This window comes from Apteryx rowi, unplaced genomic scaffold (genome assembly GCF_003343035.1).
Source record: "Apteryx rowi isolate R43461 unplaced genomic scaffold, aptRow1 scaffold_91, whole genome shotgun sequence".
NCBI classification, from domain to species: Eukaryota; Metazoa; Chordata; class Aves; order Apterygiformes; family Apterygidae; genus Apteryx; species Apteryx rowi.
In genome coordinates this window covers 1,085,475-1,111,577 of record NW_020451216.1, presented here as the reverse complement: position 1 = coordinate 1,111,577, position 26,103 = coordinate 1,085,475, and the positions used below count along the sequence as shown (strand labels likewise).

The window sequence follows — 26,103 nt, the reverse complement described above, 5'->3', positions numbered from 1 at the left end:
CTTTGTTCCTCTGTTTGTCTCTTCCCTGTGCAGGCAGGAATGTGTGGCCACGGAAGAAAACCCGCAAGTGTTTTTCTGCTGCTGTGAGGGCAACTATTGCAATGAGAAATTCACCCATTTACCTGAAGTTACTGGTCCAGAAGGTGAGTGAGTCGCGGCAGGGGGTCCGTTCTTCTGCGCCTGGTCCGTGGGTGACCTTGGGTTGCTGGCAGTTGAGCAAAAAAAAAATAGACCTGAGAGGATACAAAGCATCCTTTTGGTTGCAAAGGCCACGCATCATTTTGCTGGGGTGATTTAAGAACAGTTTTTTAATGTTATTTCACTGTGTGGGTAAAGTGTGTTGCACCTGCGCCTCATATTCTTAGCGAGGGTTAGATTTTCTTTATGGTGAGGGTTCGCGGTGGGCTCTTCCAAAAAGAAACCTTGCACAAGGGGAAAAGGGCAGTACAATTTATACAATGGGGATCAAGATTCAGTCTCTTAAGGGTATTTTCTTTTCTTCATTATATATCCTCATATTTTTCATAGGTCATAGGCCTCCGAATACACTGGGCAACCTGGCTTTCTGCATTTTGTTAACTAACACACGGCATTTTACTGGTCTAGGGATTAAAAGCAAATGGGTGCGTGTCTCAGCTTTCAGAGTTTGTGGATATACTTCAAGGGAAAAAAGTAATGGCATGTCCTTTTTTAAGAGCTAATAGAAAAATGATGCTTCTTTTTGCCGTAGGCTTGCCAAAGTATCGTTCAATAAAAATTATGAGAGCAGGTGTATCCTTTCCTTCGGATGGGTTCTTTTGCTATCAAACTATATGCATTTACTGAGATGTTCCGAGAGACCATTATCAGATTTTCCTGGACATTCCTGTTAGGTTTTTAATTGTTTACATGTTTTTATTATCTCCTGTTATTAATGTACCCGTAGCAACCTGGTAGCAAATATTCTTTCTCTCACAGTTTTTTTGTTGCATTTGGCAAGTAGTGCTATTTTTTCCTTCCATGTCTCCAACATAGCAACATGGCTCCGTTTAGTATTCCCATTGTTTGTGTCTCAACTGCACTGATGTAATTTGGAACAAGAACTACTGTGGGAATAGGGTATTTGATTGTGGCTCCTGCAGCATTTTGCTAAAAACTGTCATGTTGTCGATTGCTGTGCAAAGAAAAGCAGCGGGGGGAGGGATTTCGGGCTCGCTTAATGCCTTTGGAAGGGTTATGGGGAGGAAGCTTTCTGCCCTTACATACCCCAGCAGAAAAATCCCTCCGTTGCTCGCGGCCATCGTTAATAAAGGTCACGTGGAGGCTCAGCCTGCAAAGTGTGTTTTGGACCGTTCCTATTACATTAATAATAGCAATATGGAAAAGAGTAATGGGTCCTTATGAATGCCATTAGATGTCAGGAAGATATGAGATATGCCACTAAGCGTTGTCTGCTTTGGAGGAGCAGAAAGGCAAGTGGTTGGTTGTATCCAGACATGTAGCCGACAGCGTTGTTGCACGCCTAAAGGATCGTTTCTCGCCTTTAACCTGCTCTTTTCTTGCAGTCATATACGAGCCGCCGCCACCAACACCCTCCCTGCTCAACATCCTGGTTTACTCTTTGCTTCCCATCGCTGTCCTGTCGATGGCCATTCTCTTGGCCTTCTGGATGTACCGTCACCGCAAGCCTCCCTACGGGCACGTGGACATCAACGAGGTGAGAGGGAAACCTCTGGCTTCCCAAAGGTGGTGGGAAAAGAGAAAAGATGAAATACTCCTCTCCATAACTTTTTCTTCTGTCTTTTTGAGCCCTGTGCCACAGTCAGCCTCCGTGCTCATGTTAGCCTCTCCCACGAGGCTGTTGGTTTTAGCCCAAATTGTAAGATTTTCCTGGGTTCCTAAGGGATAGTTCACACAGTCCTGCTTGGTGTCCGCCCTTCCACTGGCCCTCTCAAGCCCAGTGTCTGATTTCAACTAACTTTGCAGGGGAGTAGGGCCTTAGAGATTACAAAACCTCTACCAGTTTTATGGGATGAGGGGAGATGTTTTCCCTTTTACAATTCAGGTTTTATGAGACATCGGAGAATGCATGCAGGAGCCCACAGCCCAAAGCCATAGGAAACTGGTCTTTGCTTGTTCTGCTTGCCTGGAGCCGTCGGTTTTCTTCTGACGGGGCGAGTGGCCACCTCTCCTTGCACCCAGCACAGCCCCATACAAACCATACTCTGAACTTTCCAAGTATGAAGTTAGATATGGACAGAGCTCCAACGCCAAGCTTAATGCTGGGCTACATTGTTCTTTCATAGAAACAGAGAGTTTGAACAGATACTATCTTTATTACGCTGACAGACCTGTTTGCTGCCCATTGCTAGGATTATGCGAAGCACTCCTAACAAAGTGCAAAGCAGTTGGAAGTTTTAGGTGTATTTTGCTGTTAGGTCACAAAGATTGAAAAGTTCCCACTTTTGGCAGGAGGTAGCCTTGAGGTAGATCCATGTTTTGCAGCCCAAAATAGCTCCTGCTTTGAAAACACAAGAGAATTCAGGTTTTGCCAGAGGATGACTTGTGTGTGCCGAACTACACCATGACACACAAAGTGACACTCGAAGGCGTAGATTGTTGTATATGTTCTGTATAAATATTCTGGAAAGCAAAATGGGGAATTTCATGTTGCTCTTAATGTATAAGTTTTGCTGTGAAGACTAAATTTAAGCCATTTGTATCAAACAAAATACCATTTCTTTACTCCTGCCCCCCTTCACCCTCCCACACACCCGGAGTCTGACTTCAGCTTGCAATAGTGTCTCTTCCTCTCGTTTTGTAGGATCCTGGGCCACCACCCCCTTCTCCGCTGGTTGGCCTTAAGCCTTTGCAGCTCTTGGAGATCAAAGCAAGGGGACGTTTTGGCTGCGTCTGGAAAGCTCAGCTGATGAATGACTACGTAGCAGTGAAAATCTTTCCAATTCAGGTGAGAAGGGCTTTGTGTCAGGTTCTCACTAGCAGGGTTTCCTCACCAATGTTGAGATGCTCTCAGAGCCTATGGAGGTGTATTAACACTCTAGCAAAGATATGTGTGGACTCTTCTGCTGGGGGGAAAAAGTTCAAGGACGCTCCCTCCCCTATATTTTTCTCTGTGTTATCTCATTAGCAAATGCTTTCTGTAGTAGTTGTTGCAAGCTGGGCAAATTTTGAAACCAGCAGTCACATTTTGAAATCTGCAGGGTATTTTAACTTCTCCTCCAAATGCCAGCGTTGTTAAAAGTCCAGCGTGCGACTGCAATGCCCGAAGTGCACACAAAGGACCAAATCCCTGGCTTTGTGTGGCTTGCCTGGGTAAATTGTAAATCCGGACCCAAACCTAACAAACAGTTTACAACTTACAAAGGCAGAGTCCCAGCACTGTGAAAGCTAATTGCGCTGGAGCATTTCTGTGAGCTTGTATCTTCCACTCTGGGAAACCTTTGAACATTCCTGTCTCTCTAGGAATTGCAAGTGGAAGCAGGAAAGCAATCACAAATCAAGTGAATGAAGAAAGACTGAAACGTCTCCACTATCTCCTTATTCATTAATTTTTCTCCTCGTATTTGTTTTCTTGGCATAGCTTAGAGGAGATTTGCACATCTTCTGTCCAAGCCAGCTGTGACCTACTAGTAAATATTCAATAGAATCTAGATTAGATTATACAGGTTTAACTGTTACAGCTACAATGCAGACCTGGATGCTGTATGCCTGGGTTTTATTCTTGCATGCCTTAGGAAATCTTGAGAAATCTTACTTCTCAATGATGTTGGGTTTAGATCCCCCACCCCACCCCCACATGTTTTAGAAATATCTGAGGGTAATTTTGGACAGGGGAGAACAGCAGCTTCCAGTCTTTCTCCAGCTTCTGCCCTTTAGGAAAACAATCTCATTTTAAAGGGATGTATCACGTCCTAACCCCAGCGAATGACATTAAGAGGAATGCGAGCAGCTCCAACTGAGCTGAAGGAGCTGTTTGCTTTAAAAGGAAGTGTGGTCTTTGATGGTGCATTTCTCCCTGCTTTAGGATAAGCAATCTTGGCAGAGCGAGAGAGAGATTTTCAATACCCCTGGCATGAAGCATGAAAACCTTTTGCAGTTTATTGCAGCAGAGAAAAGAGGGACGAACCTAGAGACAGAACTGTGGCTGATCACAGCTTTCCACGACAAGGTAATGTGTCACTGCCCATCCATTTTGGTCTGGCCATGAAGCAGCAACTTTTGGTATCTAATATCGTTCCCATAGCTACCCCAAGGTCTCTGTCTTGACTCTCCTGGTGAGACATCTTTCAGTGGAAGTGGAGAAGTACTCCCACTCCCCTTCTTCAAAGACCATTCCCTTAGCTTTTAAGGCTTTCCAGTACAAATATTGGACTAAGAAAGGTGAGACTCGGAGAGAGGCATCAGAAAAGGCCACAGTTCATGTTCACAGGCAGTTGTTGTCTTGTAATGCGTGCAGGGCAGCAGGGAAAGYTGGGGGTCACACACCACCATAGTCCTTACTCGGCCCTTGTGGATAGGCTCTGTGTTTACTTTTGAAGCTCAGGGCATATCTCCATTTCATGGATTGCCTTAGTTATCAAACACTTAAAATAAAACAAACATGCACAAATCCAGGGTTGAGCCAGCAATGCTATCCCTCTATTTAATCCAAGGTCTACTGAGTCAATCATTTCCACAGCCAGCTGATAGGGTACATGATCTTCTTGCATGGAAGACTCTCCCCCTTTTTAGGCTAGATGAATTGTTCTGGTTTGTGGTGATTTTTGTCCCTTCGTTGCCTCCCTCCTATTCCCTGGCAGATCAGTAGACTTGAGACTCGCTTTGGAAGTCCAGATACTCTGTGCTCTGGGAAAGGGCTGAGGACCGAAGAATGCTTCTGGGATTTTTTCTTCTTCTTTTTACTTTTGCTAGCAATTCCTTTTTTCTCCCCTATCAAATCAAGGTTCAAATTTCTCAAGCACTCGTTACAATCATTTTCTAAACTGATGAGTTGGCACATCTGTCACTTTGGCGGGGTCTGTGATTAAGAACGTACGATGTCCTATTTCTCAGGGCTCTCTGACGGATTACCTGAAGGGGAATATTATCAGCTGGAACGAGCTCTGCCATGTTGCAGAAACGATGGCCCGTGGATTGTCCTACCTACACGAAGATGTCCCTTGGTGCAAGGGTGAAGGACACAAACCTGCTATCGCACACAGGTACAGCCTCTTTCCTTAATGCTTTTCAAGAGCCTTGGTCAAAAGTTCATGACTTCTTTGCAGTGATGTTGCTGAACCGAGGAGGAAATTGTGCTTGCAGGAGGTCAGTGCCTTTTATCCCAACAAAATCTATGCTAAGACATGAATTTTTTTCACCCACTTCTGGAATGGTGAAGGGCAAGTAATCAGCATTTTGTCTGTGAAATAGTAAATAAGGTCGGTAATGGTTTAGGGCAAATGTCTGAAGGGTGGGTGCTTCCCTCCACCATTAAGTCCTCTCCTGACATGTGGTGGGAATGGGATTCAGAGCGCTGCCAAACCTCTGGTTAGTTCAGTTTGAAAGGGCTGTGCTCGATAAAACACATTATAACCCTTGCGTTTCTGTGGCCATACCGAGATTGGACTCTTCCAGAAGGATTTTAGACTGATGATTCCACTGCATGTCTTCCCGCAGAGCTTTAGATCGTTAGGAAAGAAATGGAGAAATAGAAAATGGCTGCTGTTTATTTCTTGTGGTAGTTTTATGACGCTCGGATCTTGCCAGGGTGCTTGTGAAAGACATCGGAGGAAGTGGTCAGCGCCTCCAAGACCTCTTGGCACCCGCTTGAACCGCGCTGGGCGGCAGCACCRTGGGGACAGCTGGGACACAGCAGGATGTGGGTTATAGCATCCTCGCTGCAACGGGACCTTCTTTTAGGCCCCTTCTCGGTCTCGGCGGTCCCACGTTGCTTGCCCTGAGCTAAAGCCGTGCCACCAAGCTGTTTGCTAGCGGCACAGTGGGAGGAGGGGAGTTTTCCAGAAGGATTTACGCGGGTTGCACGGCTGCACGCGGTAATCCGCAGCCCGGCTCCCCCCCCGCGCCCGCGGCGCTTCATCTAGGAGGGACTCGCAACCCACGTCCAGCTGCAGCAGTTTGTGTCTCATCCAGCGGGGCCGCCTTGCCGTACGGCAAGATAACCTCCGTTTTTGCGAGGGTGCCCCTGCCCCCAGACAAACCCCCAAACCTTAAGATTTCTGCGAAGCGCGGGCTGTTCAAAGAGCCCGCAGCTGCCTTTGTGCTGCTCCTGGGGCTGACCCCGTGTCCCTGACATTTGTCCCCGGGAAATAAAGGCAGGGGCTTATACGGGGAAATTCCTAAGGGCGGGGGACAGAGGAAGGCTCGGGAAAGGGTTTAAAGCAACAGATCGTGCTCGTTAGCGTCCCCATCCATTTAGCAAGTGATAAAAGATGGAGAATGCATCACTGGTGTGCGAAACCAGAAAATACCGACAGGAGAGGGAATTTCAGGAAGCAGTGGGTTTCCCGTGGATTACTCCGCTCTCCTCCTAGTTTTTTAAAACAATCACCCATGCTTTTTAAAGCTGGGGGATGGTTTTGGAGGGCTGAACACACCGCACGGGAAGATGCTTGACTTGCCAGGTAGGGCTCCCTGAGTCACTGCCGTACAGAGTTTCGGCTAACTCTGAAACAACAGTGGCCCCTGGCATAAAAAGGAGGATTGAGGTTATAGGATCGCTTGTTGGTGCTCAAGTGCCCCCACGTGGAAGCTGGAAATAAAAGCTCCGGTGTCTAAGTTGGGTTCCCGCACCGATTTTCATAGAGCACTCGCGCTCTTCTTCTCTAGTCTGAAGCATTACGCTGCAAGGGGTATTTTCTTCTTTTCAGGCTTTTGCGGTGCTTCTGCACGAAAAGGGAATGACTTTCCTCCGTCAGCGACCCATTTTAGGATCTCTTCTAATGTGCAATGTTGTCAGTGGGAATTTTCGTTGCTAGGGGTTGGATCAGGCCTTTTTCCCAGGCCCGGATGATTGTGTTGCGGTTGACACTTGCCAATGCTGGGTGGTTTGTGGAAGGAAGGAGACCATGGAGAAATGGGGAAGTCTATGGAGACGGGGGGAAAAAAAGGGATGCACAAATGGATGTCCCTGTGTGTGTATATATACATATATATATATATATATATATATCTGCTCAGGATATAGCGCCTAACTGTTGCATGTCCAAGGTGTGTTGCAAGTGAACAGGAGCAGCAAAGAGCCCATAAAAAAATCCTGTCTTAGGTCTCACTTCACTTCGGACTCGTGCCGTTCAGATGGACTGTCTCGTGATTTCAGTGTGGTCCTTCTCCTGGCTGAGCCACTGTTTTGCAAAGATCGCATGTACAATCTGTACCAGAGCATAATCCCCTAATGCTGACCGAGCAAAGTAGTTTATCTATGTCATTACATGATTGCTGCTTTTTTTAAGCCTGTGGCGAAACTGCTGGAGTGTGGAACTGGCCAGTCTCTAAGACGACAAGTATTAGGTGAATGTATTTTTATTTGTAAYGGAGGTGTGCAAATGTTTTGCAGATACTGCAAAACTGTAGTGTGTCCTTAGAAACCCTGTGTCCCATTGAGGTGTTGGAGACTGTTTTCTGCTGGAGTTTCCTAGCTGCATTCGACTATCCAACTTCACAGCTGTACGAGGGAATAACCCACTTTCCCCTTCTTAATCCTCGAGCTGGAAATGTTCATCCTACGTTTTTAGCTTGGGATGCTGCTGTGCTCTGAAAAAAATTCTTTCCTTTTTTCCCTTTTTTTTGAAGCTAAAAATCAAGGCCTGAATGTCCCAGAATGATTTTGCATGTGGTGCTTTGAATTGGTTTTCTGACATCTGAGGACACAGTGAGCAGCACTGCTGTACGGTCCAGCAGTTTCTCTCTTCCCAAAGATTTTTGACAGGTCACTCCAGTGCGGAACAATTGTATCTGCCCTCATTAATTATTTTGTGCAGGCCTGCAATGTCCTGCAATCAGCAGGGTCACTGAGTGAATTGATGATAGGGAAATTATAATGCTGAGCATACAGGACAATTGCCATCTGCTGTCTAAGGTCTGTAATTTAATTATATTGCCAAACATTCCTTTTCAGATGAAAATGTGGGAAGCCCAGGCAGCAAGGCTTGACTGGTTAGGCATCTCAGGGTGTTCATCCTCCGTGCCCCTTTCCTGGCCAAGGCAGCTCGGGCAGACTTACCTGAGCTGCCCTGAAACGATACCTCTGCGGCGCAGGACTCTGACCTGAAAGTCATCTTCAAGCACAGTGCCACCACCCATACTGAAAAGGCTTTTGTCTATCGGGCAGTCTGATCCTGACCCTCATCCAGGTGTGGGTCCATCCCTTCCACTTCTCCCTTTCCTACCCTCCAAACTCTCTGAAGGAGATTGGTCCAGCAATTAAAACATAAGTGTAATAGATGACCGTGGCAAAAGTCTGTCAAAGCGGATAGGCAGGGCAAACAGAGTCCCACTGGCATCTGCTCATTTCCAGGCAGGTCTGATTTTGTAGGCGAGAATGAACATCCTCGCTAGGATAAAGGTTCTCAATGAATCCCCTTAACCGGGATTGCATTTGGTATTGGGAGTAAGAAATAMAAGAAGTGTCCAGAGGTTCGGGTCTGCAGCAAGAAGCTCGCGGGTAACTCAACAGCAACGATGCGTTGTGGCACCCGCTCTAATTAAAATCTGCAGTTGGGCCGTGTAGAAATTGCTGATTCTTGATGAAGGCATAGTGTTGTTTTTTCTCTGCATTTTAAGCTCATTGAGGAGAAACAGGATGAATAATCTGGCCGTCCAGTGTAGCCTTGTCTCATGCATGCATTTCCTCCAGTGCATCTCAGAGGGGATGCGCTGCAAGCAGAGGAGATGGGAGGGGATGTGGAGGTACCTTGCGGTGTGAGATATGGACAGCGACGTAGGGCGCAGATGGGAAACTCCTCGGCCATCCGTCTTGATGTGTGGGTGTTCTGTGGACGCAACGCCCCCTTTATATCACTCCCTGCTTTTGTCCGGATGATAATTTGCCCCGTGCTTGTGCTGACGCCTTGCCTTGCCTTTTCCAAGCTGTGCTTTCCTCTCCCTTTTTTGCCCCTATTTTGCACCGTTCCTGTGCCCTTTCTGTGCTCTTTGGGCCATATAGGAGAGGCGATGGGACCGCCATGCCTCCCGGCAGTGCATCAAGGCCTGCCGAGCCTCAGGGGGAGGCAGYGTCCGTTCTCCGGGGGACCCTAAGCCTCCAAAGTCTCAAGGTGGCACATTGCAATGCGAGTAGACATGTGCCGTGATGAACGCTCCCAAACTTGCTTCTTGGCTGTCCGCAGGGACTTCAAGAGTAAAAATGTCTTGCTGAAGAATGATTTGACGGCAGTTCTAGCTGATTTTGGACTCGCTGTGCGGTTCGAACCTGGAAAACCTCCAGGGGACACTCACGGACAGGTAATCATTATCTTTAAAAATACCGTTTAAAAAATTGGGCTTGCTGCAGCTCTACACGTTGTGTGGGTAGTTTCCATAGATGCAATCTAGGGCTTGGGAGATTACAGGCAGGTTGTTTTCTTTTTCCTCGTGTCATTCACGAGGGAGGAAAATGCCTTTTTTCTCCCGGTAGCTATACAGGGAATGTTACTCCAGAGAGTCGAACCTAGGGGATTGACGGCAGCGTGCAGCCCCCCGCGTACAAGCAGGGCTTTCAGCCCAGGGTCCTGCATGAAGGAAAGCACCGGGCCACGCTTCTGCCGAAAAAACACCCTGCATGCGCGCGCAAATGTACCAGCACCCCTGTCCCCCCRCATGCCTTTTCCCTGTGCCACTTCTGTGCATTCAGCTCTCTTCCAGATACTCCATTTCCATAAAAACGGATGCTCAGGCATAAGCTCCAGGATCACTTTTATCCGCAAGAAGCGCAGAGCACTTTCCCCCGCTGCTCCTATCTGCGCACAGTGCTGCGCAGTGTGGAGGTGGAGCCCTTCCTGACCCCGGGAGGCAAGCAGCTTACTCCTTGAAACATGGGATCTGAGTCCTCTTTATTGTCTTACTATTAAATATTAATACTCTTAAAATTATTCAATTATTTTTAAGAATTCAGCGACTGTAGCTGCTTGGGTGACCTTTAGCGACAGTAAATCTTGCACGCCGATGGTGCRCTGCGTAAAACATTTACTACGTTTTTATTGGTTCTTAGTTTTCTGCTTTTAACTTTCAATGAGCGACCCCTCGTTCTGTTATTGTGCRGTGGGGGTAAAGCTAAGGCCAGTCGTTGCCTTTTGGGCACCTCCTATTTTTCTGCCTGCACAGCTCAACTGCTGTCTCCCTTTTTATCTTTGTCCCAGAATGAGTCGATGCCGTTGCAGATTAGCCACCTACAGCTTTTCCTCATTTTTGTCACCTTTCTTTGGGCATTTCCAGCACTTTTCACGCCTTTTCATGCCCAGKCTTCCCCCTGGCCCCACTTCTTCGGGTTCTAGCAAGATCAGATGAGGATTCCCTAACGGAAAATATTAAAAGGCATTTCAATTCCCACATTAAAAGGGTGCTTTTCCCTTGCTCTGCTCTCTAATCTGTGCTACAGTACGGACTATAATGCTACCACACATGTAACCACAAGTATCTGAGGAGTTCTGTGTGGCTCTACCTGTACTAAAAATAGCAAGATATCCAGTATAAGGGGGACTGAACTRTTCCCTCAAGGTGAGAGAGATCTTTTCCAAACCAGATCATGACAAGCCAGGGTAGGTGGGCAGGACTTTGCAGTGTCCATGCGTTACAAGTCATGTGGATGCAGGAGAATGGTTTTATCCAAGGCTGTCAAACGCCTTTTCCTACCGTTTCAGGATGCATCCATTTTCCTCTCTCTTTTTTTTTTTTTTTTTTGGTTAGCAAGAGGGAATTGAACTTTCAGCAACTACGCTAACTGACTCTGACTTGACCTCAGGGTGTTTTACGTGTCTCCAGAGACAGCATTTTCACATGCAGYGTGTGCTGCTGTAGCAAGACGCCGTAGAAGGCAGAATTTCATCCRTACTCATCTTGCATCACTGCATTTAAATTAGACCTGTAGCGTACACTGAATGAATATCACACACATAGCCATCCACCTAGGTTTTTTCCTTCAGGTAGCTTATCGAGACTCAAGCGATCTTAATGAGAAATGGTGTCAGAAAAAACAGACCCCCTTTCCATGTTTTCTGAGGTAGGTGCAAATGTAGCAGAAGTAGCCTGAAGGCTAATGGAAACAGCTGTCACTCATCTCTAACCAACGGAGGCTGACGGGCCCAAATGGAATTTAACTTGAGTCGTTTCTTTCTCCATAGGTGGGAACAAGGAGGTATATGGCTCCTGAAGTGTTAGAGGGAGCAATCAACTTCCAGCGAGATGCCTTCCTGAGAATAGACATGTATGCAATGGGACTGGTGTTGTGGGAATTAGTCTCCAGATGTAGAGCAGTTGACGGTAAGAATAAAGATCTCCTCTTCCCTGTGGAGGGCTCTGTTTCAGCGTGGTTTATTGGTCCAGAGAATGAACCCGGCTTTGTAAAAAAAAAAAAAAAAAGGATGTTTTCATTAAGCAGCTAACCTGTCTCTTGTGTGCTTGTTTTTTAACATAAACTCATTCTCTGTGGATAAAAATCTTTGTAATGTTCAAGTCTCAAAGTGCTTTTAATGGTGTTGCAGTTACATTGCAAATTGGCTGAGAACTCAGAGAAAGAAAGAGAAGGTGATTCCTCCCGTCAACGGTGGCTTTCCTTCAGTCCCAAGTGCCTGCTGTGCTGCTCTCTGTGGTACTCTGCGTTTTTGCTTGTGACCTAGGCAGGCTTGAGCTCCAGAAAAGAGCTGCGCTCAGCCCAAGGTTGGCTGTTGCACCTTGCCTCTGTAGGACAGTACTGGAGCCCAAACAGAAAGACCAGAAGTGAAGCACCTCAGTAAAATAAAAAAAAMCATAGGGCTGAAAGGATCTTCCTGGCTCAGCAAGCCCATTTGCCTGCTATCATAAGTCAGTATGTCTTAATCTTTGTCATTTGCCAGTCAAGCTCTCCCTCAGCAGTGGACTGAGCTCATAGTTTCATCTGCACCTTTGGAGAATCTCACTTTCTCCGGGGTGAGCCAGAAGAACAAACTTTCCTGGTGTCTGTTTTCTCAGGGTGTTTTCTCCTAAAATAATGCTTCAAAATGGGGCACCGTTTCTCCTGTTGGAGAAATGCTATCTCCAAATATCCCATCTGCTCTCTGGTGATATCCGTGCCATTTGCAGGACCTTGCCCCCGATCAGGGAAGCAATCACTTTGTTGTATTAGCTCCAAGGTTGCCTGCTCCAACTTCTCTCTTCTTGTGTGGACATGGGTGTTACGGACTGACTTTCAAGTTCATAAATTAACATTACCTTCCCTGGACTTCAAATGTATTTCATTAGTATTGCAGTAGCATTGAGGAGCTTGATTATAACTGGGATGTCTGCATAGGTGTGTGGTAAGAGAAAGTCTTTTCCTTAAAAAGTTACTGTCTAACTAGATAAAATGCCAGAGGAGCAGGGAGATAGTGGTGCAGTGGGATGAAACAGCGATATTCTGGATCRTTCAGCAGGTGTTAGAGGTGGGAATAATCTCTTCTCTGTTAAGGCCCCCCCAAAATTTGGATTTTTGCTTGTCTTGTTTTGGTCATCTTCCTGCTCTTCTCAGGAAGCAGCTGGTCTCTCAAAGTATCTCATACAGCACCTTTAAATCAGAGGGAGGACTTTCTTTGGGATGAGGGGGAATTACACTGAACCTTATCTGTACTTTTAGGTCAGAAGTGATGAATCACATCACCTTATTTAACAGTTCTGCTCCATGTTTGTGGTCACACTCATGTCTGCTGGCTTCAGTGACAAATAGTCCTTGTCCTGATGTGTGAGCTGGCAGGCAGTGACCATAATTCCAGAAACGGCTTGGATTAAATTCCAGGTGCAGGATGGTGGGTGAGCACAGCTTTAGCTAACAGCACATTTGGCTTGGAGATCCTTGTACTGGGTCTTCAAAGAGAGATATGTTATTTCTATAATCTTGCTTCACTCAATCCATGTGGAATTTGTGAGGCCAAAATATGTTTTTAGGGCTTGTTTTGGAAGAGAAGAGAGGGTTAAGACACTGCTTGTAAAATGAAGGTACTTCTGATGGGATTCAGATAAWGATACCTAAATTTTGTGCATCTACATCGAGTTGTCTATCTGTGTGCCAAGTGCCTAAACCCCCAGGCAGCAGGGATCTGAGCACCTCACCTTTCAGGGTGAGCCAAATTGCTCTCCTGGCTCCACTGACTAGATCTGCGATGGGAAATTGGGCATTTAAATTTCAAAGAGCCAGAAATCGGCTTTCCAGTGCCGATTTCCTGGATTTCCATCATTGATGTAGGAGTCATTACAGAGGCTCTGCAATGGTGGTTCCCTCAAAATTTCCCACCGTGTCTGTAGACCTTTGAATTGCCTCCCTTGACTTGGCTGCTTGTGAGGGTGAGGAGGTTAATCACTGCAGCTGCTTATAGCCTGGTTCCTGTCTGAGGACGTGGGAAGGAAGGTCATGAGCATTCTTGTGCCATTTGGAATAAATGTTTCCATTTGTTTCAGTGACTGTCATTTTGTCAACATGAAAAGTGATATGCTGTTTTAGTAATTTTTCAAAGTACCTAAATACCATGTTCTTGGTGTCACGGTTCATGACCAGATAAAGTGGTCAGCTCTTTTATTTTAGTTTGGAAAGGTCCACTTGAAAAATCTCCAGTCTTGAAAGAGATTGCTCCTTGCTACTGAGAAACCATACATAATGCCAGAGAGGGTCCTGAGAAAGCCCATCAGTTAGGTTGGGTTGCTCTATGAGTGCATCTAAGCATTACAGAAGGCCAAATGATGTTTCAATAAGCAGAAGTTATTGCTGTAGTCTGGACCCTGCATTGATGCTCCAGCACTTTTCTTGTTCTTGTGGCCCAGAGCAATTCACATCCATAACTGGTTTAACCAAAGCGTTCAGGAATCGTTTTGCGCTTACGAGCTGGGAGCAGTCGGTACACAACTGCTGGTAGGTACTTGGGCAGTAAGTGCAGTAACCAGGATCAAGTCGCTCAGCTGTGTCGATGCTGACTTCAATCTATGAACATGGCAGAGCGCTGAAGAAGAAATTACAAGTGTGTTACATGTGCTTGACCTTGATAGTCAGGGACTAAAATGAAATTATGCTCAGACCGAAACCTTTCTCTAGGATATTGTGTGTTGAATTGGTACGCCAAGGTGGGAGGAGGTTGAGCTGATTTGCTCTTTCTGTTAAAATAAATCCCTGGATGCCCCGCAGGCTGCCTCTAGGAGAGAGGTGGATGCGGGAGTCGCGGGTGAGAGTTCAGCTTCGTAACTCACTGCGGTGGAAAACGCGCGGCTAGACACCCGGCAGGGCTGGCAACGTCCGTTGTGGAGGAAGAATGTAAATCGCATTTGTATAAAAGGACGTGTGAACTGTGCTCTGCGTGAGGCTTTGCCGCGGTGGGTTTCGGTTGCTATGGAGCCGCGGCTCGTGCGTGGCGAAGGCACGTCTGCTCGGCGGAGGCCTTTTCCCTACTAACGCCCTTCTCCCCGTGCATCCTAGGTCCGGTGGATGAATATATGCTGCCTTTTGAAGAAGAAATAGGTCAGCACCCATCCCTGGAGGACCTGCAGGAAGTGGTGGTTCACAAGAAGATGCGCCCTGTGTTCAAGGATCACTGGCTGAAACACCCCGTACGTCCCTTTCGGTTAATAGCTGAAAACGTTTGCCTCTGTGGCTGGGACTAGAAATGCAGTTACGCGTCAGATGTTAACTTCAAAAGGAAAAAATAACAGGGAAATTATCTTCCAGCAATTTGGCAGGATTGTGTTGCCTTGAGGCAGAAACTAAACTGCAGGTGAACTTCACTTCCGCAGTCCAGCGGGATTAATTTTGTCAAGTGTGGAGCAATCGTGATTGCGTGGCGGCAGTACTGGAGCGCTTGGCCCCGGTGGCTGGTCCTACGCTCCYGTTGCTGTCCTGGCAGAGCACTTGTCCGTCGGAGCCACCAAGTGAAGGGTTGAATGACACTTTCCCACTTTTTCCCATAGGTTTTCCCTTCTTTAGAGGGTAAAGCAGCTGATTAAAATCAGTCCGTGGCAATGGACATGGAGCATGTTGTAATGTATCATGCATTTGCTTAGTAGGACTCATTTAGGATGATGAAGGAATGGAAAATATAGTACCTTTTGTTAAGACAGGGCAAATGATCCATACCATTGGTGACATGTTCCTCACAAGCTAAATAGTATGCAAAGCTTGAGCAATTTGGGGGAGAAAAATTAATTAGATGTGAAGGCAAATGGACAATGAAGTAAAATGCAGTTGGGTTTCCCAAAGGTAGATCATATCAGACTAGCATTTTTAATAAAAGAGCTGATCTTTTAGCCTGGGAAATTAAGCAGGTCATGAAATCTCTGAGGGCTTTAGTAAGAAGCTAAATGCCTCTATTCTGACCCAACTGCCATGGTTTTGCCTGGACTTAGGTATACTAACTCATCATTTAGGAGTTGGGGACAACGGTTGGTTATGGGAGAAGGTGACTGTCCCAGCTTCTGTATAAGTGGGGTTCGAATAAGAGCCGCGCTCTTCCAGCAGTATTTTACCAGTTATTTTGTAGATATCTGCAGGTGAGGTGCTGCATCGTAAACAAAATAACAGTTTTATAGCAGCTGATACAATACTGCCAGCTTTTACGGTTTTATCGTGAGAATCATAACACTTGATGTCTTGTCTTTTAAAGATTTAATGGCTGAATCATGTGCTATACTTTGATTTAAAAAAAAAAGAAAAGTGCTTTTTGTCTATAGAAAAAGCTGGATGTGACCAAATCGTAAACCAGAAGCTTAAAAAAAAATCTTACCATGTCCTGAAATCACATGCATTTAAAGTCATTTTTAAAGCCAAGCTCATGATATTTTGCACACCTGGGCCTGGCAATATCTGATGTAGAAGCAGCAGAAGTTGCATTGCACATCCATCCTTGGAAAAAACGGGCTTGGCTTTCCTTGCATGGGCTTAAGCTGTGCTTTCTTCCCGGGGCGTCGGGAGAAAAATCGCCCCCGAGCGGACCGTGCTGTGACGGGGTTTTCTCCACCTTGTTCTCCCCAGGGCTTGGCGCAGCTCTGCGTTACTATCGAAGAGTGCTGGGACCAYGACGCAGAGGCTCGGCTCTCGGCGGGCTGCGTCGAGGAGCGCATTTCGCAAATCCGCAAATCTGTAAACGGCACTACCTCGGACTGCCTCGTTTCCATCGTGACGTCCGTCACCAACGTGGACTTGCCGCCCAAAGAGTCTAGTATCTAAGTCCTGGTTCACTTTTGTCTTTCCAGACTCAGTGGATTAAAAAAAAAAAGAAAAAAAAAGAAAAAAGTAAAAAAAAAAAACCCACAAAAAACAAAAATCCAACAAACACATGAATGCAGCTGCTATTTTATCTTGACTTTTTATTATTATTGTTATTATTATTATTATTATTTTTTTTGGATTGGATCAATTTTACCAGCACATTGCTCTACTGTATTAAAAATGGACATTTCAGCAAGCATTCAGGTGCCGACTAATGAATGCAGAAAAGGTGCAGGTACCTCAGAACCTCAACAAACTCACTTCAGTTTTTTTTTGTTTTTTTTTTTATTAATTCAGTTTTCTCGGTTTCTCTTTATCGGTCTGTCTTCTAAGCAGAGCATCTGTGACATAAAGGAAAACCACCTACCATCTTAGAAAACACAATGCTGCAAACTTTGGAGGAAACTTAAGACTGTTACATAAGATTACACCTTCCTCGAAAGGATTTTTTTTCCCCATTTTGGTTTGTTTTGGGGTTTGGTTTTGTTTTCTTTTTTTGTTTTCTTTTTTTTTTTTTTTTTAAGAAGTGAGCTTCAAAAAAAAACAGCAGATGTGTCTTTTACGGATCTAACGGGTGTCATTGTAACATGGAAAAAAAAAGTAACCGGGCGGAGAATGTTAATTCTTTGGTGGTAGAATTGAAGGGGGGAGCTTAGCGTAGGGGTGGGGAGAGTGACGTTGGACTTGGCAGCATTTGGAGAAACATCATTTGCTATGGAGCTACTTCTCAGGTAACCATTAGAGGAGGGAAAGGACATTTCTGGGCAGAGTATTAATGGCTGCGGCGTATGGAGAAAGCCGAGTTAAAGAGCCCGGCGTTGTAGGCAAGGCACCGGGTCTGTCGCTCGGGCTCGGGTGGTGAAAGAGCAAAGCAGAACCGTCGTTACCTTTTGTTTCTCGACTCCAGGTGGTAACGGGAAGGATGCTTTTAAGCGGCGCGATCGCAAGAGGTTGCAAAGCGCGTTGTCGGAAGCGCTTTTGGCAGAACACGGGAGGATTGCAAACTTTTTGCATCTCGCTTGAAACGGGAGTCAATTTGGGAAATTCGGCCTCGGGGTTGATTAGCTGTCAGCCCAAGCTACCGGCACAGATGGGCAAAAAAGGAAAAGTGTGAAAACTGCCTCTATTAAATCTTGGGTTTTTTGTTTTTTTTTTTCCGCTTTGATTTGGGGGAGGAGGGTGGAAGTTACCTGAACCGGTGGCAGATGGCTCCCATAGCATCYGTGAAGCCCGTGCCTCGGGCAGCGGCAGCATGCGGAGGAGACTGAGCAGCAGCAGCGTTTCCTCTAGCATCCTTTAAACCGGCGTCTTTAACGCTGCTTTCTCCTTACTCCGCGACTAAACTCTTTTGTCTTAAAGTGGTGCATATTCGAAAATACCATTACTCTATTATGCCATAAACTTGCTCTAGTCAGTGAATGTTCCTAATGCTGCTGATTCAACATTTAAATATTTTTTTAATTTGCAAAACATGCAATGTTTAAAAAAAAAAACAAAACAAAAAAATACACACACACGCGCGCACACACACACACACACGTTACGTGGCTTCTGAGGTTTAAACTGAAAAAAAAAATTTAAAAACTTCATGACCACAGACCACCTCAAACCAGAAATACCTCAGAATTTTCTACTTGTATGAGTTTTATTATATATTTTGTTAGTTGTGTTGTCTTGTAGTAAGTATATTTTAATGTAAGTTGGCTTTTATGACAAGGGAGTTTTAAAAAAAGAAAAAAAAGAAAAAAAGTTCCAAAATCTTTTAGGAAGTGCTACCATTTTTTTTTTGTTTTATAAAGCACCATTGTAAATAACTGTATACAGTTGTAGAATAACTGCCTGTATAAGGTACCTGGGCATTATTCACTCTTATTTGTGAAGGCTGTTTCCATTCTGTGTTTTTTATTTTTTGTTTTTTTGGTCTGTTTTAGTGAAAGGACAGTACATCTTTTTATTTCTTTTTTTTTGGGGGGGGGGCTTTGAATATAACATGAATTCTGTGTCTTGGTAGACTAATGAAGTTATGCCCATTGGATTGCCAGAACTTCTAAATTCTTCTTTGTATTAAGCTAAAATGCAGTCCTGAACTAATCATCCTATAACAAAAATGTTAAAAAGTCCATATTATATAATCAAATTGGACTCCTTGTCACTGTCAAATTGTCAGTGTGGGCCCTTGCACAGATATAATTTATTAAGCAAGCAAAATTACCAATTGGAGAAAATATTTAAAAATTGAAATATATTTCTTGAAAAGTATAGCTTTAAAACCTAGAGTTCGCAAATGAGGACGTGGTCCTTTATCTTGAAGAGACATTAAGATAATTGCCTTAATTTGTCTATCTGAATAAAGTCTTAAACTATTCTTTCAAGTTACTGAATGTATATTGCATATTAGTATGTACACACATGTAATTGTATTTTTGTGTGTAGGTTTGGAAGTTTCTGTTTCTTAATGTGATTCTGTTCAGAAAACCTTGTCAAAAACCAGACAAAATGATACCATTCTGACCGGGCTGATGTCCCTGCTAGGGGTTGACATCTTCGGTTCTGATGCTGCAACATACCTGTGGTTAACATTAAGCATGCAGGTTGCTCTTCGGATGTCATGACACTAGTCGCTTGCTTAATATTAAGCATAGTCGTAAATGTTAGCGGTATCACTGTTTTTCTTTGATCTTCTGATACGTTTCTGCACTGAGATTTATATAAAAATGTGACTATGTTTTGGAAGTGAAGTGATGTAAGGGTTGGGGTGGAGTCTAGAGCAGAATTAAGATTGAGTGAATACTTGTTTCTAGGTGTGTTTGCTCCCCTTTCCCGGAAATGGGAGCTCGTTCATATTGCTGCAGAAAGAAAAAAGCTGTACTGTCTTTGAACTGTTGTTATCTGTTTGCTGTTTTGGATTTTTTTCCTTCAGCATTATATATAATGGCTAAAACAGGCTTATTACAGCAGTTGCTTTTTTATCTTGATTTCTTTAAGAAGCTTTAAAGTATTTATTGAAAGTGCCATATGATTTTAATAGCCTACTGGGCAGTCTCTTAAATCTTCTCTTTTGAGAAAGCATAAACAAAAATTCTCACATGTAGCTTATCTTACTGCGAGGAACTGTAAGAACCTACAAACTTTGACCAAAAGTTGACTGTAAAGTATTACCATCTTCCCTGGTGTAATGGTTCCTTATAGATCATCTTGTCAGCACGATTTAGAAACTGATTTAAAAAAGAATTTCCAAAACGTATGTGTGCTCAGTTGCAAATTTTAAAGGTATCTTGATATATGTATCTTGCTATCGCAGCAGCGAAGGAAATCCTGAACTCATGTCTATTTAAAAATTTGTACCAGTTTAACTAAAACTGTGGGTTTTTTTAAAAAAAATGGTATTTTATTAACGCAGACAAGCTCTGATGAACTTATTGGTCTTTAGACACTTAGAGCTGTCAAGCAAGTTGTTTCCTCACCACTAATGTAGCATTTGAACTCTCATTGACAACGTCGTTTTGGTTTTGTTCAGCACTGTAGAGGCTTTTTCCAAGCCGGCAATAAGGCGCATCCACAGGTGTAGCTGTAATGAGCGATTTTGACTCGTTTCCTCTTAACACTCCCTTGAATGTGATGGGCACAACATATATTACGTTACTTCCTAAGCACTAAATTTCACTTCACATTCAGACTCGGAAGAAGTAGCTCTTCAAAAACTTTGTGGCAGAATTTTAGTGTTGACCTTCCTCTCTTATATGGCGATTCTTAGGTATATATTAGTCTTGAATATCCAGGGTGGCTCTGTGAATGGTGACATTTTCCCTGACTTCAGGAGCCAGGATTCCCCGCTCTCCGCTGTAACTTCCTTCGTGCACTGGCTGAGCGGGTTTCCTAGGCGCAGGAATTTTGAGCTCACATTTTGAGACTAGAAATACCACAGGAGCTAAAATTGCTTTCTTGAGGCCGTAGAGCTGTGACTTGCTTAATGCAATTATATTAGTATGGCAAGGCTAGAAACTGTATATGGCCCACGTTGAAATATAGGTGCCTTTTGTAAGAAAAGGCTATAAGCTGGTCGTTGTTAAGTGGTACCTGGCCTATTTGTTCTGATTAAGGATTATATCTAGTCCTGATCATAAAGTTTTCTCTATTTAAGTCAAAAGAAACGCATGTCTTTTTTCTGCCTCATATTCTTTAGCTGAAATCCCGTTACAGAATAAAATATGCTAGATAAAAGTTACACCTATGGAAATGCCAAGATCTTTGTGTGTATGTTTGCTTCAAAGAGAAGGTACATGAGTGCCCACCAGTAGCTCGACGGCAATTACTTGTGTGTCCTGACTCAATCCTGGTTCCACTGGAGCTGTCCTTTTTGGTGGAAGCAGTTTTGGGTCCATTCAGTGCAAAGCTGCTGGTGGGTATTTCCAAGCTGGTAGGGTCAGGCCTTTGCCACTAGGAATATGGATCCCCCTTAAGATCTCGGCATAGAAACCGAAGAACACACGTTTAATTCCTCTTGTGCTAGTTTCTAGGCAGACTGTCAGAACTTACCCTGTTTTGCAGGAGAACGGTCTGGGTTTCGCTTAAGTATGGAAGAAACTCTTATTGCAGAGGAGGTTGCGACAGTGCTGTTGTTGCGGTCCTCTTCGAGCCACAYTCCGCTTGAGAAGTTGCTAAGCAGGAAGCGTCCCGCTAACTATATCACTTTTTACATACAGAATATTGTTTGGTAACATTGTAAATAAAAATAGACTATATAATAGAGGAAAATAAGGACATTTGACTTTTTTACTTTTGGAAAAAATATATATATTTTAGTTACATATACAAACAGAAATTCTACATTGTGTGAGAATTCTTTTATACCACAAATTATTTTTGTAATGTCTAATATGTTTCTGCAGGGAAGAGGGAGAAAGGTCTGTGTATGCACAGCAAAAGAATAAATATATATATATATAATGTTTAAATTAAGTGTGCACTACATCAAAGTATAGAGGATAGAACAAGTTTAGCCTGAAACCAGTTTGAGAAGCAAGTTTGGATGTACTTGGGCATGCTCTGAGGACGGCACTGAGTCTATGTTTAATAGGTTATCTTGCATGTCGCATCCCTTCTGCTAAAGATGCTTATTGCTTTTCTATGATCATCTTCAACTTGACCGGGAAGAGGGTTTTTTTCATGTATCCATGCAAAAATCCATGTGTGAGCAGTGTGTCTTTTGACATACGCTGTGATGCTGCAGTGAGCTGTGAAGTCAGTGTGCGGAGAATTTACTGAGACCAAATAGCTGGGCTGACCCAGCTCGCGGCCGTATCCGTTAACAGCAGTTGTGCCTGCTGCATTGACAATATGATCTGTAAGGAGCTGTTGCCAGAGGAATCCCGATAAAAACCGGTTCCTAGAAGTTCCTTGTCTTTGAAGCGACACAGATAATCTGACTTCGCCAGAACGCGCAGACGCGTGCTCTGCGTTTCCAACGTCAGATTGACTGTCTGGGTCAGAGGCACTAAAGAAAAGGAGCACTGTCATGTTCAAAGTCTTATTTAGAAGAAGAGCATTCTAATTTGTCTAACTAATCCAAAGTATTCTGCAAGTATTAAAGAAAAAAAAGCTTAAAATGAATTCTCTTCACTTAGGCTAGCTTTTCCCATTGGACCTAAAATGCATTCTGTTTTTTTGGTTCTCTTTACCTCGATAGCACAGTGCCAGGGGGGTAAAAGCTACCGAAAATAGCTTAAAACCAAACAGTAAATTTTGAAAGATTGAAGCAATTTGACAGTGCGCCTTTTGAAATGAGTGCTTGAACGACGTGGAGCAGTCTCCTGCAATTGCCGAATCCTGCTTCTGCGTCCTCGGCGAGGTCCTGGCCCCGCGGGCGCCGGCGGAGACCTGCCGTCTGCTTTGGAGGGACCCCGAGTGCGCGGATGCTCCTGGAGCACTGCCTAATCACGCCTGCTCAGTACCTTCACTTACTTATGTGGGACTTCTTTTTCTAAAGCTCTGGTTTTAGGGTGAAACTCTGTTCCCTGACTGAAGTAATAACCTGTCGAATAAGCAGTAATCCTTTTTGCCGGGACGCTTCCACAGAAAGAGATCGTACTTACGTCCATCCAGCTGTTCTGAAATGTAACGCTATTCTGTTGTGCCTTTATTTTTCCATGTAAAAGCAACTGCTGTAAGCTTTTTTTTTTTCCTTTTACTAGTTTTTTCTGTCTGAAAAAACACTTTTCATTGCCCAGCTGTTATTTCTGGATGCAGTCTGTGATCCAGGTATTTCAAGAACCAATTACCTCAACTTCATGTTAAACAGTGTTGCTATCTGGATTCTCCTTGATACTACAATATTGTAACACACACAAACAGGAACCTTGCTATATATGGGTGTTTATATATATATATATATGTATATATATGTGTGTGTATATATATTATATATATATATATAAATGGAAAGTGATCCCCAAGGACTGAAGGAAAAAAGCAAACTTTTTTGTTTTCCAACATTGAAACCAAAAGGGCTTCTCTGAAGCTCTATAATGGCATTGTGCTGGATATATATATATATACATATATATATCAAGAGAGTGTTTTTTGAAAAGTGCTTCCTTTGTTAGCCTTTTTATTTCAGTATTTGAATGGGACAGATGATGTGATTAAAACACTGTTTCTGCATTTTTGGGCCCATTTTGAAGCAGAGGCCTCTTACTCTTTCCAGTTGTTTAAAAAAAACAAAACAAAAACTTAGTGTATAACATTCCAGTAAGGTTATTATTGCAGAACCTTAGCATATTCTGGGAAGATTTCATTAGCTTTTGTTTTTGTGACAAGGAAAGCATTGGCCATACTTTATTCAACTTTTCTACTATTTTAACGAACTAAAGTTTAACCAGTAACCATCCTTGTCAATTAAAATCCTAATTCAGTAGTCACTGGCATCTCTGGATTGCCACCCCTGTTAAAAAAAAACAAAAGCAAAAACCCAAACATGACTGAGGAGGAGGAGGTTGGAGTGTTTCATAGCCCTGAGCACAGTGTAAACACCAGAACAACTTTCTGGATAGCAGAAAACATGTTGACAAGGCCTATAACATATCTGGCCCTTTTTCCAACTGCCTTCTCCTTTCCAAATACCTGGGGTTTTTGTTGTTGTTTTTATTTATCCATATAGCTGATGCAACGGTACAGTTTGCATTTTACTTGGACAAAGTAGTAACTCCCCAATCCAAATAGTAACTAATTTAAAGGAAGAAAAGATAATATTTTTCTTCCCCATTTTTTTCCACAAGTGTCAAATGTTTCTATGGCTATTGATGGTTGATGATTACCTTTGGTAAATCACTTTAGAGAAGTATTCAAATCTCCCGGGAGGAGGCATTTTGCGATGCTGCTGGCCTTCCAATGAAATAACTAAGATGTAAAAGTAGATCTGTGGRTGGAACAGAATTAAGGGAGGTGGTTACTGCAAACTAAGTAACATTCTTGACCTCAATTCTATGCCATAAGTCCGCACAATGCCATTGTCAATCTGCTCAAACTATCTGCTTATGAATTCTGCATGATCCTCATGATAGAGTTGAAAGCCTGATCTTTCACCTGTTAATATTTTCACATATGTCCTTAAGTTTGACAAATTTTATACTGTAAAGTTGACCTAAGTACAGTTTGATGTCAATTCTTGTGGAAAGAGCTTTCTGCATGTAACATTAGACGCATACAGTTAAACAACACAGCATAGTACAAAACTCACAAGAAAATGTTTTGGCACCAGCAGAAAGAAATCTCACCCTAGCCATTTGTCATTTTAAACCATCATATTGTAAGTTTTACCAGCTACTTCTAAATTTGTGCTTTATTTAAAGAAATAAAATAAAAATCCTAAGACTTGTCTAGCGTAGTGAAATATGTGTATATCAGTTTTAGGATAAATAGCTAAGTCTTATTACGCTGTGTTACTTAACTTGTATATATAGAGTATACATAAGAGTTTGCAGTAACCTGTTTCTCCAGGATTTCCAGTTTGAATGGATTTAAACTCAAACTATGAGATTAAGTAAATGATTTAGAAGATTGCAGAAGTAAACAGTGTAAATTACAGGAAGCTCTATCAGATGGTGAAATAATTTTTAAAGAGTCTTTTGGTCCTTGGCTCAAATTCAATAAGTACTGTTTGTATACCAAGATATGTGAAATGTAAATGTTGTAGGTTATATTTCACTCTTGTAGCTATAAAAATGTAGAACAGAGATAGCTTGTACTACTGAGTTAACAAAAGTTATACTAAAGTATCCTGTTAAAGTATACAGAGAGTTAAGCTCGTTGCTGTAACCCCTTTTGGATTGAAGTGTGCTGATTTTTTTAAAATATATATATATATTTTATATATATATGTATACACACTTACGTGTGTATGTATATATATATACACACACACACATACATATATAAAATGGCCTAATGCAGACATCCATTGTATTGCAGTTATGAAATGAAGACATTTTGGAAAGAACATTGTATCATAGTTCATGAATTTGCAGTGGATCTTTGTTCCTTTTTACTGTGGTATTTTAGAAATGAGTCTCAAGTTTGAAATTAGATCTGCCAAGTTGGAGTTTTGCTGCTTCAGCTTTGCACTGGGTGTCCGAATAAACCAGTATGAATGTAGTATTTGCCCTGTGTGAAGCAGCGACACCCCAACAGATAGGAGGAAAAAAAAAACTAGAAAGAACTATTTCAAGTTTATCTTTTTGTATATGAAAATAAACAATAAATTACAAATAATCGCTTCTCTTGTTGGCGCGACGTTAAAAATTGTTATTTTATTGTCTTCGGGGTCTACCTGGAGYATTCGCTTTTTACAGAAGGGCATTTTGGTGTTTTAATGGCATCTCTGCTATCCAAACAATCCCTGCAGAGGCCTAACTGAGGCCTCTGCTCCCCGTGAGCTGCAAACACCTCCGAAGAAAAGCAGCAGCCAGCTCCAAGAGCCGTGTCCCTCCAAGGGCGTTGCCTCCCCTAGCGCTTCGGGGACGGAGCGTATCATTCCCGGGACAGCGCGTTAGGGGCACCTTCAGCTCTATCAGTGCAAAGTCCAGCAGTGGAGCTTAAAGTGGAGGTTTAAGCTGAATTCCTGGAGTTTGTACCGGAGTTTCTGCGCTTGTTCTTGCCCCCCAGGTCAGGCAGGGGGGCAGGTTGGAGGGCAAGGAAGGGAGATTGCTTAAGTGGTTTCAGATTGATTTCCCAAAGCTTGCCTGCTGCCACCTTCACGTTTGCGGGGTCTGCGCCCGGGAGGAGTCAGTAAGATGGGGGAGATGGGGCTTGGAAAAAGGTATAAAAGCGTGAACGCCTGTGGTTTCAGCGAGGCGGGACGGGGTGCTCGGCTGCAAACAAAGCGCAGCCAGACCCCTGCGAGCAGGCGGCCTGCAGGGAGGTGACGGCCCGGCTGGGTCGTCCTCCCAGTCCGGTGCTTCCTGCGCCTGGACAGGCCATTTTTTTCCTGAAAATAAAAACACCAAAACACCCAGCTTTTGCTGGAGTTGTTTGATCCCAGATAGGAAATCCAGACGGCAGACCCAGGTGGGGTCAAAATGGATGCTCATGTTGCTTGGGCACCTGTGGAGGAGGGGGAAAATATATCTATATCTATATATCTATATATATCTCTATCTCTATCTCTATATGTATCAGGTTTTCCTGATTAAGATGTGAATAAA

The 26,103-nt window shown here is 43.6% G+C and overlaps 1 protein-coding gene across 2 annotated transcripts in view; it reads left to right on the top strand.

Annotated features, from left to right (window-relative positions):
* The window catches only part of ACVR2B (activin A receptor type 2B), a 117,795-nt gene extending 101,341 nt beyond the window's left edge, over window positions 1–16,454 (top strand). For both annotated transcript variants that reach the window (XM_026091615.1, XM_026091614.1), the window contains 9 exons: window positions 34–143; window positions 1,545–1,696; window positions 2,804–2,947; window positions 4,025–4,168; window positions 5,053–5,201; window positions 9,342–9,456; window positions 11,331–11,469; window positions 14,621–14,751; window positions 16,169–16,454. In XM_026091615.1, coding sequence (XP_025947400.1) covers window positions 34–143; window positions 1,545–1,696; window positions 2,804–2,947; window positions 4,025–4,168; window positions 5,053–5,201; window positions 9,342–9,456; window positions 11,331–11,469; window positions 14,621–14,751; window positions 16,169–16,363 — 1,279 coding nt within the window. In that variant the 3' untranslated portion in view covers window positions 16,364–16,454. The remainder of the gene's footprint in view (window positions 1–33; window positions 144–1,544; window positions 1,697–2,803; window positions 2,948–4,024; window positions 4,169–5,052; window positions 5,202–9,341; window positions 9,457–11,330; window positions 11,470–14,620; window positions 14,752–16,168) is intronic.
* Window positions 16,455–26,103: the final 9,649 nt, after the last annotated feature.